This window comes from Vulpes lagopus, chromosome 4 (assembly GCF_018345385.1).
Source record: "Vulpes lagopus strain Blue_001 chromosome 4, ASM1834538v1, whole genome shotgun sequence".
Lineage (NCBI taxonomy): Eukaryota > Metazoa > Chordata > Mammalia > Carnivora > Canidae > Vulpes > Vulpes lagopus.
In genome coordinates this window covers 49189623-49203319 of record NC_054827.1, presented here as the reverse complement: position 1 = coordinate 49203319, position 13697 = coordinate 49189623, and the positions used below count along the sequence as shown (strand labels likewise).

General features: G+C 36.8%; 1 protein-coding gene across 1 annotated transcript in view; it reads left to right on the top strand.

Annotated features, from left to right (window-relative positions):
• DGKI (diacylglycerol kinase iota) overlaps positions 1–13697 on the top strand; it is a 427088-nt gene that overhangs the window by 318864 nt on the left and 94527 nt on the right. The window contains 2 exon segments of the mRNA XM_041753541.1: positions 2403–2482; positions 4521–4565. Coding sequence (XP_041609475.1) covers positions 2403–2482; positions 4521–4565 — 125 coding nt within the window.

Below are 13697 nucleotides of genomic sequence, written 5' to 3'. Positions count from 1 at the left end.
GTCACAGAGAGAGAGAGAGAGAGAGGCAGAGACACAGGCAGAGGGAGAAGCAGGCTCCATGCACCGGGAGCCCGATGTGGGATTCGATCCCGGGTCTCCAGGATCGCGCCCTGGGCCAAAGGCAGGCGCCAAACCGCTGCGCCACCCAGGGATCCCCAAGCTATACCTTCTTGATGCTAGGTCTGGAATATCTACTCTCTAAATGTAGTTTAAAATATCTGCTACCACATACATTGAATTTATGGCCAGATTAACTCCAAGCATTGATAATAGAAGGAAATGAGAGATGTTGAAAGGATTCCTGCATTTCTAAAAAAATATATCTCCTAATTTAAGTCAATAGATAAGTATTGATCAAATTTCATTTCTCTACATTGGCACATTTGAAATTAAGAGAATACATCATTAAGACTAACATGGGCTCTCATGTTAGTAATAGTTACATTTTATTTTCACAACATTTGACTGACTTTCTAGGCCAAAATTTTAGCTTCTCCTCCTCATTCCTCAAGGGTTAAAAATCTTTATTCTTCCTTTACTTAAGGGGCTAATTTTATTTGGATCTATTTAGTAGTCTAGCTGAGGATGATTATTTTAATTAGTAGCTTTAGGAATCTCCTCATTGAATTTTCCTTCCATTTCTTTTAAAGATGCATGATTGCCACATGATGACTTTTCTGATGTTTCTGTTTATATTCAAAAAGAAAAGAAAAATATTTTTCCAGATTATTCTTTCCCCTCAACACATGACACTTGCAGGGCTCCTTACCCTTTTGCTTACTGCCTCCAATGCATGCTCTGTCTCCTGCTCCAAACCTTTGGGGGTTTTTTTTTTGCCTCCTCTGGAAAGCTGACCTAGCCTGTAAAGACATACTTTCTCTTTTACACTTGAGCATGCTCTAAGCTCTTCTTCCTCTTGTTACAAACTTTTATTGAATATCTACCATTGCTATACCAGACATTATGGTTGTGGTAGTATTTATTCACATGTTTACATAGTTCTACAAGATGATGACTGTTTTCAAGCTTTATGTATGCAAGACTTTGGTTTCCATTAGAGAGATCAATACCACACTCTGTTGCTTTAGGTTGCCAATCTAAGAGGTATCATTGAGAAAGAAACTATTTCTTTTTCTCCAGACTACCCTCACTTCCCTAACTAAAAGAGCCAGTGGGGCTTCATTTACAGGGAGCCTAAAACTATCCTCCTGGCAAGAATTAGTCCCACTCTCCTATAGTTTTCGAATGACTAAACTCATATTTAATGTAGCCTATGCTACAGTTATTATTGTTTATATGTATGTCTTCTCTTCTACTTTGTGAGTTCCACAAGATTTCTTCATGCATTTTATATGTATTTTATTCTCTGTATTATTAATTTTTAATGCATTTTGCATTTCAGACCCATTTATTGATGATGAGGCTTTAAAAATTCAATGGGTGAAAGGTTTTAGAAAATCTTTAGTGAGCATCATTGTCATATCATATGCTTGCTAGACTCTAGTTGGTTAATTTAGAATTTTGAAGGGTGTTCTTTTTTTGTTAAATAATAGATTTAATAGTATAACTGCACTTTTAAAATTAGACATAGGCAATACATATTTTGAAGTTTTGGGAAGGAGATTATTTTTCAGTGTTTCAGGAATCTTGTGGTTATATCTGAAGTAGGAAGTTCTATCCATTAAAGCCTCTGTATGACATTTGCCACCGCCTAAATGTAAGATATTTAAGACACATAACAGCTTTACCTAACTGTTCCCTGAAGCTCTGCTGCTACCACATTTACACTGACCATCTTTAAAATCAATTGGATTTTTAAAGTTTCCAGGATTTTTCTTTTTTCTTTTTTCTTTTTTTTTTTGTTTGTTGTTTTGTTGTTTTTTAAACATTTCATATCTATGTAGTTCTGGTGTTAGCCACCAGGTAGCACAGTGGCTGGAGTAGCTTGAGTCTCTTAAACAGGAAATTGCTGCACACTGACAGAAAGGTTAAGCTCCATGCATTCAGGAAGGAAAGGAGTAAGTATCCAGAATCATGATTTTTTAATTCCTCTCTCTGGTAGTACATTGACCATTGAAAATGCAGGCATAAATTATTAGCTGGCTGTGAGCCGCCTCCTGGTCCTGCCAGTACACTGTTTCCATGACATTACAGTTCATAATAGGGCCACCAAGACAAAATAAAGGCTGGCCAGGTGGCAAGGGACAACATGGCTCATGCAAGGAAAGCTTATGAAATAAAGAGATTGAGTCACAAGGGAGGTTTGAGAATTTTGTATATTGAAATGTCCTAAACACTAATAATATTTATGGGATTTTATTTTAACCATAAGAAACACATCTATGCCAATCTAGAAAAATCAAATATGTTATTTTAGACTTTTCTCTTTCCTTCACCCTTAGCTATCCCTCTGGGTATTCTAGTTGTGCGTGGAGACTGTGATTTGGAGACTTGCCGTATGTACATAGATCGCCTACAGGAGGTGAGTTTCTTTAGCCAATTATTTATTCTTAGTTTTCCATTTTTGTAAACAATTACCAGCTATATATATATATATATATATATATATATATATATATATATATATATATATTTCTGAAATGATGCATCTGGGGAGGAAATGGAAGTGTGGTGTCCTTGCCTGTTAAGCATTGACCACATCTTCTCTCTCCCTGACCCCCCACTGCTATTTTCCCTCCTCAGGTGACTGAAATGGGAAAGGACGTTGCTCTAGTGCGATCCATAACTATAGCTCGGAACATCTTGTCTTCTTGCCAGACTACATCCCTGTATTTTTTGAGCTATATAAAATTTCAAAGGGTCCTGATAAATAATGAATGAGAACAGAGAGATTATTTAATGTTTTGTATCTAGCCCAGTCTTCTGTCAAAGATCACTACATTTTTTAAAAATATAACTTCTACAGGAAAGAAAACCCTTCCATCTTTCATAGGAATTCATGTCAGAACACAGAAGAATATTCTCCTTTTTCCCTCTGTATGATTTACCATAGAGAAGGACAATGGAAGAGACCTCATGAATGTGAACTACACCAGTGAAGTCAGGAGACCCAGACCCATCATTGCAGTGGCCATAGATTGTTTTTGCAAAACTTTGAGGAGGAGTATTCACTGTGTCCATTCTACAAATGATGAAAAGCATAAATATCCACTTCTTCATCATTGTTTCTTGATGAAAGATGCACATTAAAATCATTTTTTTTCTGGATGTGGTCTAGACATTTGTATTCTTTAAACTGTTGGGTAATTTTGATAGATACCACAAGTTGAACAACTCTCTTCTAGATGACACATTATACATAAGTAAATAACACAAATAAAATATAAATTACTTAAAATACTTTCCAGTTGTAACCACTTAGCTTTGAACATGAGATTCTATTTCTCTTGGTGGCAATAAAATCAGGTAGGAGGCATAAATATAAAAAATTGTTAAGTTTTCTTTTCAGCATTTTTAAAGATAGAGATGGAATTGTGAATACAATATATTTTGAGATAGAGAGCAAACTGAATACTGATATGGATGAGAGAAGAAAAGTCAGCAAATTTTATACTTGTGGCTTTATTTGGCTATCTTTTTACCAAGGATAACTTTAACATGTTAAAGTAACTCTTGGGTAACTTAAGATTTCACAGTAGTCAACTACATGACTGATGAATTGACTTTGTTGAAAACTAACTACCAATATTCAACTAAAATTAAGATTCTTAAAAAAAAAAAGAATGAACTCAAAGAGGATAAGTTTTAAAACTAAGTTGGGCACAGAGAGTAGGTTGGTAAAGCCCTATGGGAAGCAGGTCTGAGGACAAAGGTACCCAGGATTGCTGACATCTGTAAATAGAATCACTATCCTCATTAACAAGGAAGCCTTCAGGACATGATCATGGTGACAACTTAGTTATAAAACTTTATAAAGGGAGCCAGACACTCAGAATCTGCCAGTAAAACCTCATTAATTTCAACCCTATTAATTTGCACTTCTTAATAATGCAGAGGTGGCCAAAGACTTTCTCTTTGCTATCTATGAAAACCTGTGTTTGCCAAGCACTTATTGGTATAAACACAATTACTATGACAATTTGTATTTGGTCTAAGATAAATAAATTCTTTCTAAGTACTGAAAGGGATTTTAGAAGCTTTCTTCATAAGTCAAAAGTTCAGGTGCAAATTAAATACAACCCTCATTTATTAAAATAAAATTGGCTATTTTTTACTTTTGATCTTTTTGATCCTTGAAATTATATCACTCACTTCTAAAACTATTTAGGATTTATAGATTTCAGTAGCTAACTGGCCTTTCTTCTCTCATTCCAGCTTGGTTTGTTTTTGTTATTTTGGGCATTTTCTTCTTTTTTTAACCTTGATGAATTTGGAAGAGTTAGATCCTTTCTAGATGAGTTTAATAATATTAAATTGGGAGTTTGCTTCATAGAGTTACAGAGCCAGCCTGTTCAAACTAATCTTAAGGTATGGATTTTTTCCCCCCATTTTCTCATTAGGACCTGCAGTCAGTTTCTTCTGGCTCCCAGAGAGTTCATTACCAGGTAACACATAATTGACCCCCTGTTGTTTTCTTACCTCCCCCCTAAAAGAAGGTCCATCTTTCAATCAATGTTCATAGGCCAAATCTTCCCTAGGGATGGAGTTGGTACTAAGAACTAAGTGAAGCAGACATTCTGATTCTTTTACATTTTCCTGGTTTTGGACTATCCTAGTGTAGCACAGATTTAGACTGTGGATTTTCTCCCAGATCGTTTAGAAAATATTATAAAACGAAGTGCTATCCACGGTAAATATTAGAAACTCAGTTCAAACTAGCTTGAGAGGGAGAGTCTATTGGTTCACATCAGCAAAAAGTTCAGATCAAGGGTGGACTTTATGTATCCTTTGGCCATGCTTCATGCTTCATTTTTCTGCTGGGCTTTCTGCTCTATTCTCCTCATCTGTCAATTTCACCTCTCAACTAGATGTTTCTGTGTCCAACATGGCTGCCATTAGCAATCAGGACTGCATGTGTCTTCTTCACATCCAGGAAAATGAGTTATCTCTTCCCACAGCCATCAAGCAAATGTTCTCAAATGCATTCTGACTGGCACATCCTGGTGTTTTGGACAGGATCTAGAAACCCAGCCTGCCTCTCTCTCTTGTGACTCACATTAAGTTCTCAGGAAAACACTCAGATATCCTTTGGCCCAACAATCTTTGGGAAGACAGTTATCTCCTGCCTTCCCTGTCCCTAGTCAATTGCACTCTCTAGCCATCCTCTTACAAATTAGATTTCTCAGATATGGTTCAGATCCCAGTGTTCAGTACACTCCAAACTGTATGGGGCAAACGTGAAGCTCTGAGTGGTCCCAATAAATCCCTTTTCTTTGGGAAGCCATTACCCTTCCCTGCTAGAGGGGTGTGTGGCAGTTAGAGCATGCCAAGATTCCCTCCGAATAAGTCCTATCCTAGACCCTTTCATATCTCCATGTGGGGGACAAATGTTTAAAGATGTCTCAGTCCGTGAATCCTGGTTTAGCACCTCACATTTGCTTTTGGTTTCTTTTTTGCTACACCTCAACATCCTTTTATATAAACAACATTTTTTAAGTCATTTTTAAAAACTTTATCTTGTAACCTCCAGGTAGCTTCTCTGCCTGCTGGTGGATACAGTATACCTTCAGCCAAGGCAGTCTAATTATCCTGAAGCTTAATGACAGAAATAGCCTTGGTGTTCTTGTTTGTTTATATGTTTATGTTTCAAAGAAAGTACCCCACTATTCAAGAGTCTTTTCTTCCATCTGGCCTCAATAAGAAGGATAAGAATTCACTTATATTATATTTACTTTGAGAAAACAAACTCTACTTCTGAGATTGTTTATCAACCATTAAAAGTACTTTGAGAAAACAAACTCTACTTCTGAGATTGTTTATCAACCATTAAAAGTCTAATTTCCACTTTATTATTCAGAGCACAACATTCTTCCCATTGGTTATTTGCATATTTACCTGAAACCACTAAGCTTAATTTTATTTTTAAAAGTTTGGTACTTTTAGAGGCTACAGCTGATCTCTACTCTTTAAAAATTGGCCCTATTACTTATAAGATTTTATGAAACTGTCAAGTTTTTTTTTAAGTTGGTACTCTTTACTCATGAACAGTTTTCATCTTTGCATTTTTATCAAAACATTTCAGATATTTTTTCCAAATAGTTTTATGAAATTAATACATCTCTTTATTACTCTGGCTTATTTGATGTAGTCATTTGGATGTGAGAGTTTTAATAGGTAAATATTTTGTGCCATGTTTTCTTTATACCATATTTGTACATGTTTGCACAGAGATCAGGAGATGGTTGACATTATAGCATATGAGAAGGGCATTTGTTTCATTTGTTATTTGGTAACAAAAACATGCAAAAGAATTAGTGGTATTTATTTAACTATATCAAGAGTTTGCTGTGGTTTTTTTGTTTGTTTGTTTTTTTGTTTGTTTCTTTGTAGTCAAGTCAAACTTTGGTATCAAAACTGCCGCATTATAAATGTCACATCAGAAGCTTTTATGCACTGACCACATAGGATAACCAATGCAGTGGCCAAAGATGAGTGTCAGGAGTGTTACTGTGCCCACACCTCTACTTGCAGAGTTATAAAAAAAAAAAAAACAAACAGGGGCCTTTGGGCATTAAGGAAAGAGTGGAAAAAGAAATCTAGGGAAGCCCAAGATCTGCTCATGCAATAAGAAGCTGAGGGGGAGCGTTTGAATTAACATGACGAGGGAGTAAGTAGAGGGTGGTGAGGAAATTTCCTGAGCAGAGGTAAGGAAATGGGGGACAATAAATATTCACATTTGGCTCTGATCTTAGGCAGTCAGTAGAAGGAAGAGTGAATGAGAGGGATGGGGAATAGAGAGTTCTGTTTTAGCCACACTAATTTTTTTATGCCCATTAGATCCAAGAGGTTTTGGTGTATAGAAAATGAGATATTAAAAAAAAAGAAAAGAAAATGAGATATATGAATTTTAAAGCTTATTGAAAAATTCAGGTCTGGAGATAGAAATTGGTGGGTCATTAGGAAGTAGATGGTACTTAAAACTATGAGGAGGCTGGAGGAGATCACTTAGGAAGAGTTTAGATAAAAAAGAGGGCTCCATGTCATATCTGCATGTACTGATGGGTCAAGAAGAGTGGAAGTTTAAGAGAACCATTAATCCAGAAGAGTCGTAGAAACTGAGATGAGCAACCAGAGAACTGGAAATCAAGGGGAAGGTGGAATCATGAAAGCCAAGAGTGAAATATGTTTCAGGGAAGGAGGTAGCAGTGAAATGTGTCAGTGCTGTGGAGAGGCTGAGATGACATAGATTGAATTCTATAGCATTCTGAGGGTTTATAGGTTTATAGTTTTATAACATGGCATAGAAGTGCTATTAGCTTCACAAAGAAAGTGACCAAACCAACCAGCAGGAAATTTAATATTAATTTTGTGTTTCCTAATGCAGTAACTAATAATACCAGACTCTAGTCTGTCGGGTACTAGACAGGGGGGATGTAAGAGAAAGACCTGTCAGAAACACAGACAACAAAATGCATTAAATGGCACTGAGGGGGGCACTTGATGGCATGAGCACTGGGTGTTATACTATATGTTGGCAAATCAAACTCCAATAAAATATATATATATATATATATATATAAAATTTTAAAAATTTAAATGCATTTAAATGGGCTTTCTTGTGTAGGAGATAGCACAAACTAAGCTTGGAAAATTCATTTTGACAGGATGAATAAATACCAGTAAGTTAAGAAGAAAAAAAAAAAAACACCCAAAAACAAAGCATGAGAAATTCCTATCAGCTCACTTATTGGCAGCTGGCATTTTACCTGACTATTTTCTAAGGCTAGAAAAAACCCAAGAGAAAACAGCATTTAGAAGGGTGTGTTAGTGCCCAAGTCACCTTATTAGTGAGACAAATGGCAGTTCCTAGTCATTTAAGCATTTCATTGCTTTGGTTTCTTCCTTTCCTAAATTCATAATGAATTGCCAACAAAGCCCGAAGACTCAAAAGCAACACCTTATTTTAACCTAACAAGGCATTATGGGTTCTACAAGAACGTGTTGGATATTTATAGCCTGCTGAAAATTCCTGCCTACACTGTCTCTGAGGTCAAAATACAAAGGCCCCTCCATCTTAACGACATGTCTTATAACCTGTAGCTGATAAGTTAGACAAGCAAAATGCACTGTGCTGACGGATTCAGGATATTCTTGAGCTTGACAGAAGAGATAGAAGTCATAGAGAAATCGGACTCTGCCTACCAATTTGATAGAAATTTTTCTTGAGGCCACCTCCTATGAAATTATTCGTTCTCTATTCCCTCTCTCTTCTTAATTATATTCCTTTTTAGCCCTAAGTTGCTAAGTTAAGGAGTAGAAGCAGATACAACTGTTCCAGTGATTCTCAACAGGGGGAGATTTTGCTCCTTGATATAGGGCATTTGGCAATTTGGATATTTTTGTATATGACCATCAGGTGAGGTAGTGCTACTGGAATGTGTTGAGTAGAGGCCAGGGATGCTGCTGAACATCTTATAATGCACAGGACAGCCCCCACAGCAAGGAATTATCCACCCCCTAATATCAATAGTAAGACTCATGTGAAACCCTGAGTCATTCCGATGGCTCTCAAGACAATACTAGAGACCACGGGCAGATGTAAGTAAGACCTAGGTGAGCAGAAGAAATGAGGAAGGAGCAGGATGAGAAACAAAATAGTGCAGGGAAACAGGCATCTGTGGATATGGCACAGGAAAATAACAGAGAGCCGGGGATAATGGAACCAGGAGGAGTAAAGGTTTTTTGTAGACAATGAGTTTCCCCATTTCCCTTGTGTTGTGCTCCATGCATGTAGTGGGCATATGAGAGTGTGCTTTCCAGAATCTTATGAGCTAACCACATGAGCTCTTAGAGTACAGTAGGATTCAATAGTAGCTGCAAAAAAGGAATCTATCCAGGTGATGATGATGATGATGATGATGATGCTGCTTCTTCTTCTTCTTCTTCTTCTTCTTCAAGAATTAATTTACTTTAAACTAACACTAGAATGGCTGGAATACTTCAGAATAGGTATAACATTTTCAAACAGTTCGTTCATCCTTTAGAAATGTCCTTCACTTCCATAAGAAAAAAAAATCCCTCCTGGTCAGATCTGAGTCTGTGTCAATTTGCTCATCCTCTGATCCCTCTTCCCCACTTTACATAAATACCTGAACTTCTGGGAGATAGATTTACATACTTCACCAGAGTGCTGTCCTAGGTAAACAGCATTTGCCCACAAATACTTGATCTATTTCTCTTTTCTTGACTATCCTTATTCATCTCTCTCCTTTTTCTGAAGCTGCCTCCTCTTAATTTGTTTTCTGGATTTTAGACGTCTTTCAGTGGACGGGTTCAAACAAGTTTAAGGGGTCACCCTGGGAATTAATTTATCTTGTCTTAGAGAAGGACAGGGGTTAGCTAGGAACTTAGTAGAGTGTTGTTCCTTTGGGCTAGATCAAAGCTGTCAGAAATGGATCAAATGAGGAATGAAAATAAGACTTGCCTGGGGCCAGGTCTGTTGCAAGAGAAGGCATTGGTACTGCTAACACAGACACACATGCGCGTACAGTGTAGTTGTTGTTAATAGAGGACTTTCTCACACAAGAGGGCTCTTAAAAATGTTAAAATATCTTTCATTTTCATCTTCTAAACCATTATTATTTCTTCACTTTTTAAAGCTGCTTTTGGAAATGGGCATCCCATTTCTGTACTCTGCTGCTGCAGAAGTTATCGGCAGTAAAGTAGATTTGAGGAGCAAGAGTTTTGAAAGACAAAAATAATGGTAGCAAAGTTTATTAATGGGGATTATAGTTGAACAAAGATGAGCAAACACATATTTTCTACCCATCCCTGGTAGATCTGTTCACCAAGGATAAAAATATATGTTTATACAACGTGGTGATGAATGGAAAGAAAAAAATGAATAGATGGGTTGGGCAGGGATGAGAAATTTGGGTGAGTAAACAAGTGGCCAATATAAAAGTAGAGTGATTATTGACTGGACATTATTGAGTAAAGCAGGGATTCCCAATCCAAAGGGACTTCTGTTTACCTCCTTGCCTTTTACATCTTCCCTAAGTTTTATGACAGAAAAGAAATCTAATTCACAGTGAAGGTATAGTTAAATGCTAGGTGAATACTGCTTAATTGAATTACCTACTGGAGTGTGTAATGGGCTGCTGTGCTTTCATTAAATTATGTGTGCATCAGCTATGAGTAATTGAATGTAAATTAAGGGCAAGTTTGGCATATGCGTGCCAAATAGTGGTTCAGATAATTTCCTTATCAATTACATATAATTTATGCCAGTTGACTTTTAAAAATATATGTGAGAAATAACAGGTTTGCTTTTGTGCATGCAGCTGTATTTTTAGCATGAGAAACTGGTTTTTCATTAGTATATGTTTAAAAAATTCACATATCAAGGATTTTTGAAATGAATCTGTTAATATTATTCATTTAAAGAGCATGCGGTTTTACATGATTATTACATTTGAATGGAAAGGAGTTTGGGATGTCTAAGGTTATGTGATTCTGCCTATAATATAGAATAAGGACAGTCGTATTCATCTAAATCACACCATTTATATGAAGAAAAATAACAGATCATAAAATGGGCAAGGATCGTTTTGATGAATTGTAGATTTGATTATATAATTTGAGAGGACTGAGGGGACTCAAAGCCCTAAATTTAGCACCAAAAGCATCAATGTCATTGTGAGTGGCACTGCTCAGTTAATTATGTGAATACCCCCTACCACATAGCAGTGCTCACACAATTGTGTTTCCTAGATATCTATACAGTCAGATCACTTTTGAAAGGTGCATATTTTTAAGCTTATTTTTGTTTCTATCAGAAATTAAGTCTCTTTACATTTATTTCAATGCACAGCATTCACAGACATACTTCCGGCCACTCTTTTTTATTCTAATTTTTTTTCTTATTTGATTTAAAGATTTTATTCATTTATTCATGAAAGACAGAGAGAGAGAGGCAGAGACACAGGCAGAGGGAAGAGAAGCAGGCTCCATGCAGGGAGCCCGATGTAGGACTCGATCCCCGGATTCCAGTATCATGCCCTGGGCCGAAGTCAGATGCTCAGCTGCTGAGCCATCCAGACGTCCCCTGGCCACTCTTGTTTAGTGGCATGGATGTTTCTGTGTTCACCATAGAGGGTCCCTGAAGCTAAGGTCTACCCTTGAGGTCAATATTCACCCTCCTGTGAGGAGCTGTTTTGTTTTTCTCATTTCCCCCTTTCAGCTCCAGTCTGGTTCGTAGTCTGCACCGCAGTGTTCGGTGACCCCCTCTGGGGCCTTTGAATCCAGGATTCCTTAATGCTGGGGCCACCTACTCTACCTGTGTGCCAGGCCCAGTGTGGGACTACAGTGTGTTATTTACCCGATGTAAGGTACATCACCCACAATGGGTTAGTAATGCCAGTTATTTAAAACAAAATTATTTCAAGTTAAATATTACCTGTATATCAACATCACTGTCACTTGTATTTTGATTCTCTTTTTTTGAGTAGGAGATAAAGGGGTAGGTAGACAAGATGTAGGAAGTACATGAATCCTGGTCACTTAACCACCTATGTGGTCATTAGCTAAAAACGTCAGTGTGTAAGGAAGTTTATGGACCATGGCTTTAAGTTACTGTGAATTTTTTTCAATAATCTTTTCTTTATTCCTGTTCTAATTTGAATCCATCCACAAATGCATTTGTCTTTGACATTAAGGTCCTCAAGGTAATTCTCTTGACTTTCATTAGCTACTTGTGTTGTGAAGTCTGCTGGGTTTTATAATCCTGGCTTATCTTAAATTTCCAATCGTGTATTATAATTCTAGACTTCTCTTTGGTTTTTAGCTCCCCACAGTAGACCTTAGGACAATACCTTTCAGTGAGTACCTTTTGATAACTTTCTGTAAATCCATACGAAGTAGAACACATAGATATACATGGATATACATTTGTTTTTTTCTTTTCATATTTTTTTTAAGATTTTATTTATTTCTTTGAAAGAGAGAGAATAAGAGAAAGAGCACAAGCAGGGAAGGAGCAGAGGGAGAGGGAGAAGCAGGCTCTTCACTGAGCAGGAAGCCGATGTGGGAGACGTGATCCCAGGACCCTGAGATCATGACCTGAGCCGAAGGCAGATGCTTAACCAACTGAGCCACCCAGGCACCCCTGTTTTTTTTTCCTTTTAATAAAAATGGATTTGCATTCTTTGTACACTCACTATGTATATTATACCACAACTTATTTTTAACAGTAACATACCATGGAGATAATGTTTTGCCAATAAATGAAGCTCTAACTCAGTTGTTTAAAAACTACTGCTCTATTCCATGGTATATATTTAATCCTGTCTCTCTGGGTAGACATTATGTTATATGCGGCATTTGCCATTGTTTTTCTAAACAAAGTTGCAGTAAACATGGTTGTGCAGATTTGAAAATAAAGCTGTAACAGAAGTGATAATTATGTCACATGCTGAACAACTTGGTCACTTGTATGGAGTTGAGAATTGTAATCAGGTAACACAGCAAAGTTATCTTAAACTATATAACCAGAATTTACACGAGTCTTGGTTCAGTTTCTCCACTCAGAATTGTGGCTCATTCTTTTTTTCATTGATTACCATATTTCTGTGGGATTCTCAGGCAGATGGGGACATGGGAGGGGAAAGTGTGCAAGCAATGTGACTGGAGAATTTGAGAGAAGAAAAAATCCTGATTTACCAGACAGTGAACCCTGATATGAAATATGGAAGATTAGTTTGACAGTTAATGAAAGTTGAAAGTATGAAAAATCCAGAGTCAAAAGAAAGTTTTCATGACCATTAAGATTATTCTAGCTTTTGCTTTCTTCGTGTTTTTGCTTGAGCTGAGTACAAAAACAACTTCTGTCAAACTTGACCTACACAAATTCCACCCATCTTTCAAACCCCCCCCCACTAATTCATATTCCTCCAGAAGCTATAAACCTAAGTATATAAGATCATAATCTCTGAAGTAAAAAAGGCCTGCATTTGAATAGCAGCTCCACCACTAAATGGCTGTACTTGTGAGAGTTTACTTTAATTCTCAAAGCTGCAGCTCTTTATTTATGACTCACTGTTAGGTGCTGGAGAAGAAGTTCAAGAAGAACAGTGGGGATAGATGGTAGGTAAGGTAAATGGGGCTAGATTATACAGCTTTCTTAATGACAGAATGGATATGCCATAAGAATATGGCTTCACATCAACTTACCAAATAAGACATAAGCCTAATATTCCTAAATGAACTCTGTGGTAGTGGCCAGGTAACCTGAAAAGCAAAAGGGATGGTTCTGTGAATTTTCATTGTAATCTGTCCCATACATATGCTTTGAGGGGAAATTTTTCCAAACATAGAATATTAAGTAGTTGTAATAACATAAAAAGACTGGTGGTCTAAATTTTATTTAATACAGAACCACCAAGGAATACAGAAATAGAGTTATGTTTATGGAAAATTCTCAGAAGTAAAAAAGGAGCATACTATAAAAGGAGGAAAAGGAAAGAAAGTTTACCAGTCACCAACTGTTATTCTCTGAGTAGTTGACAGCTTGTTAAGAT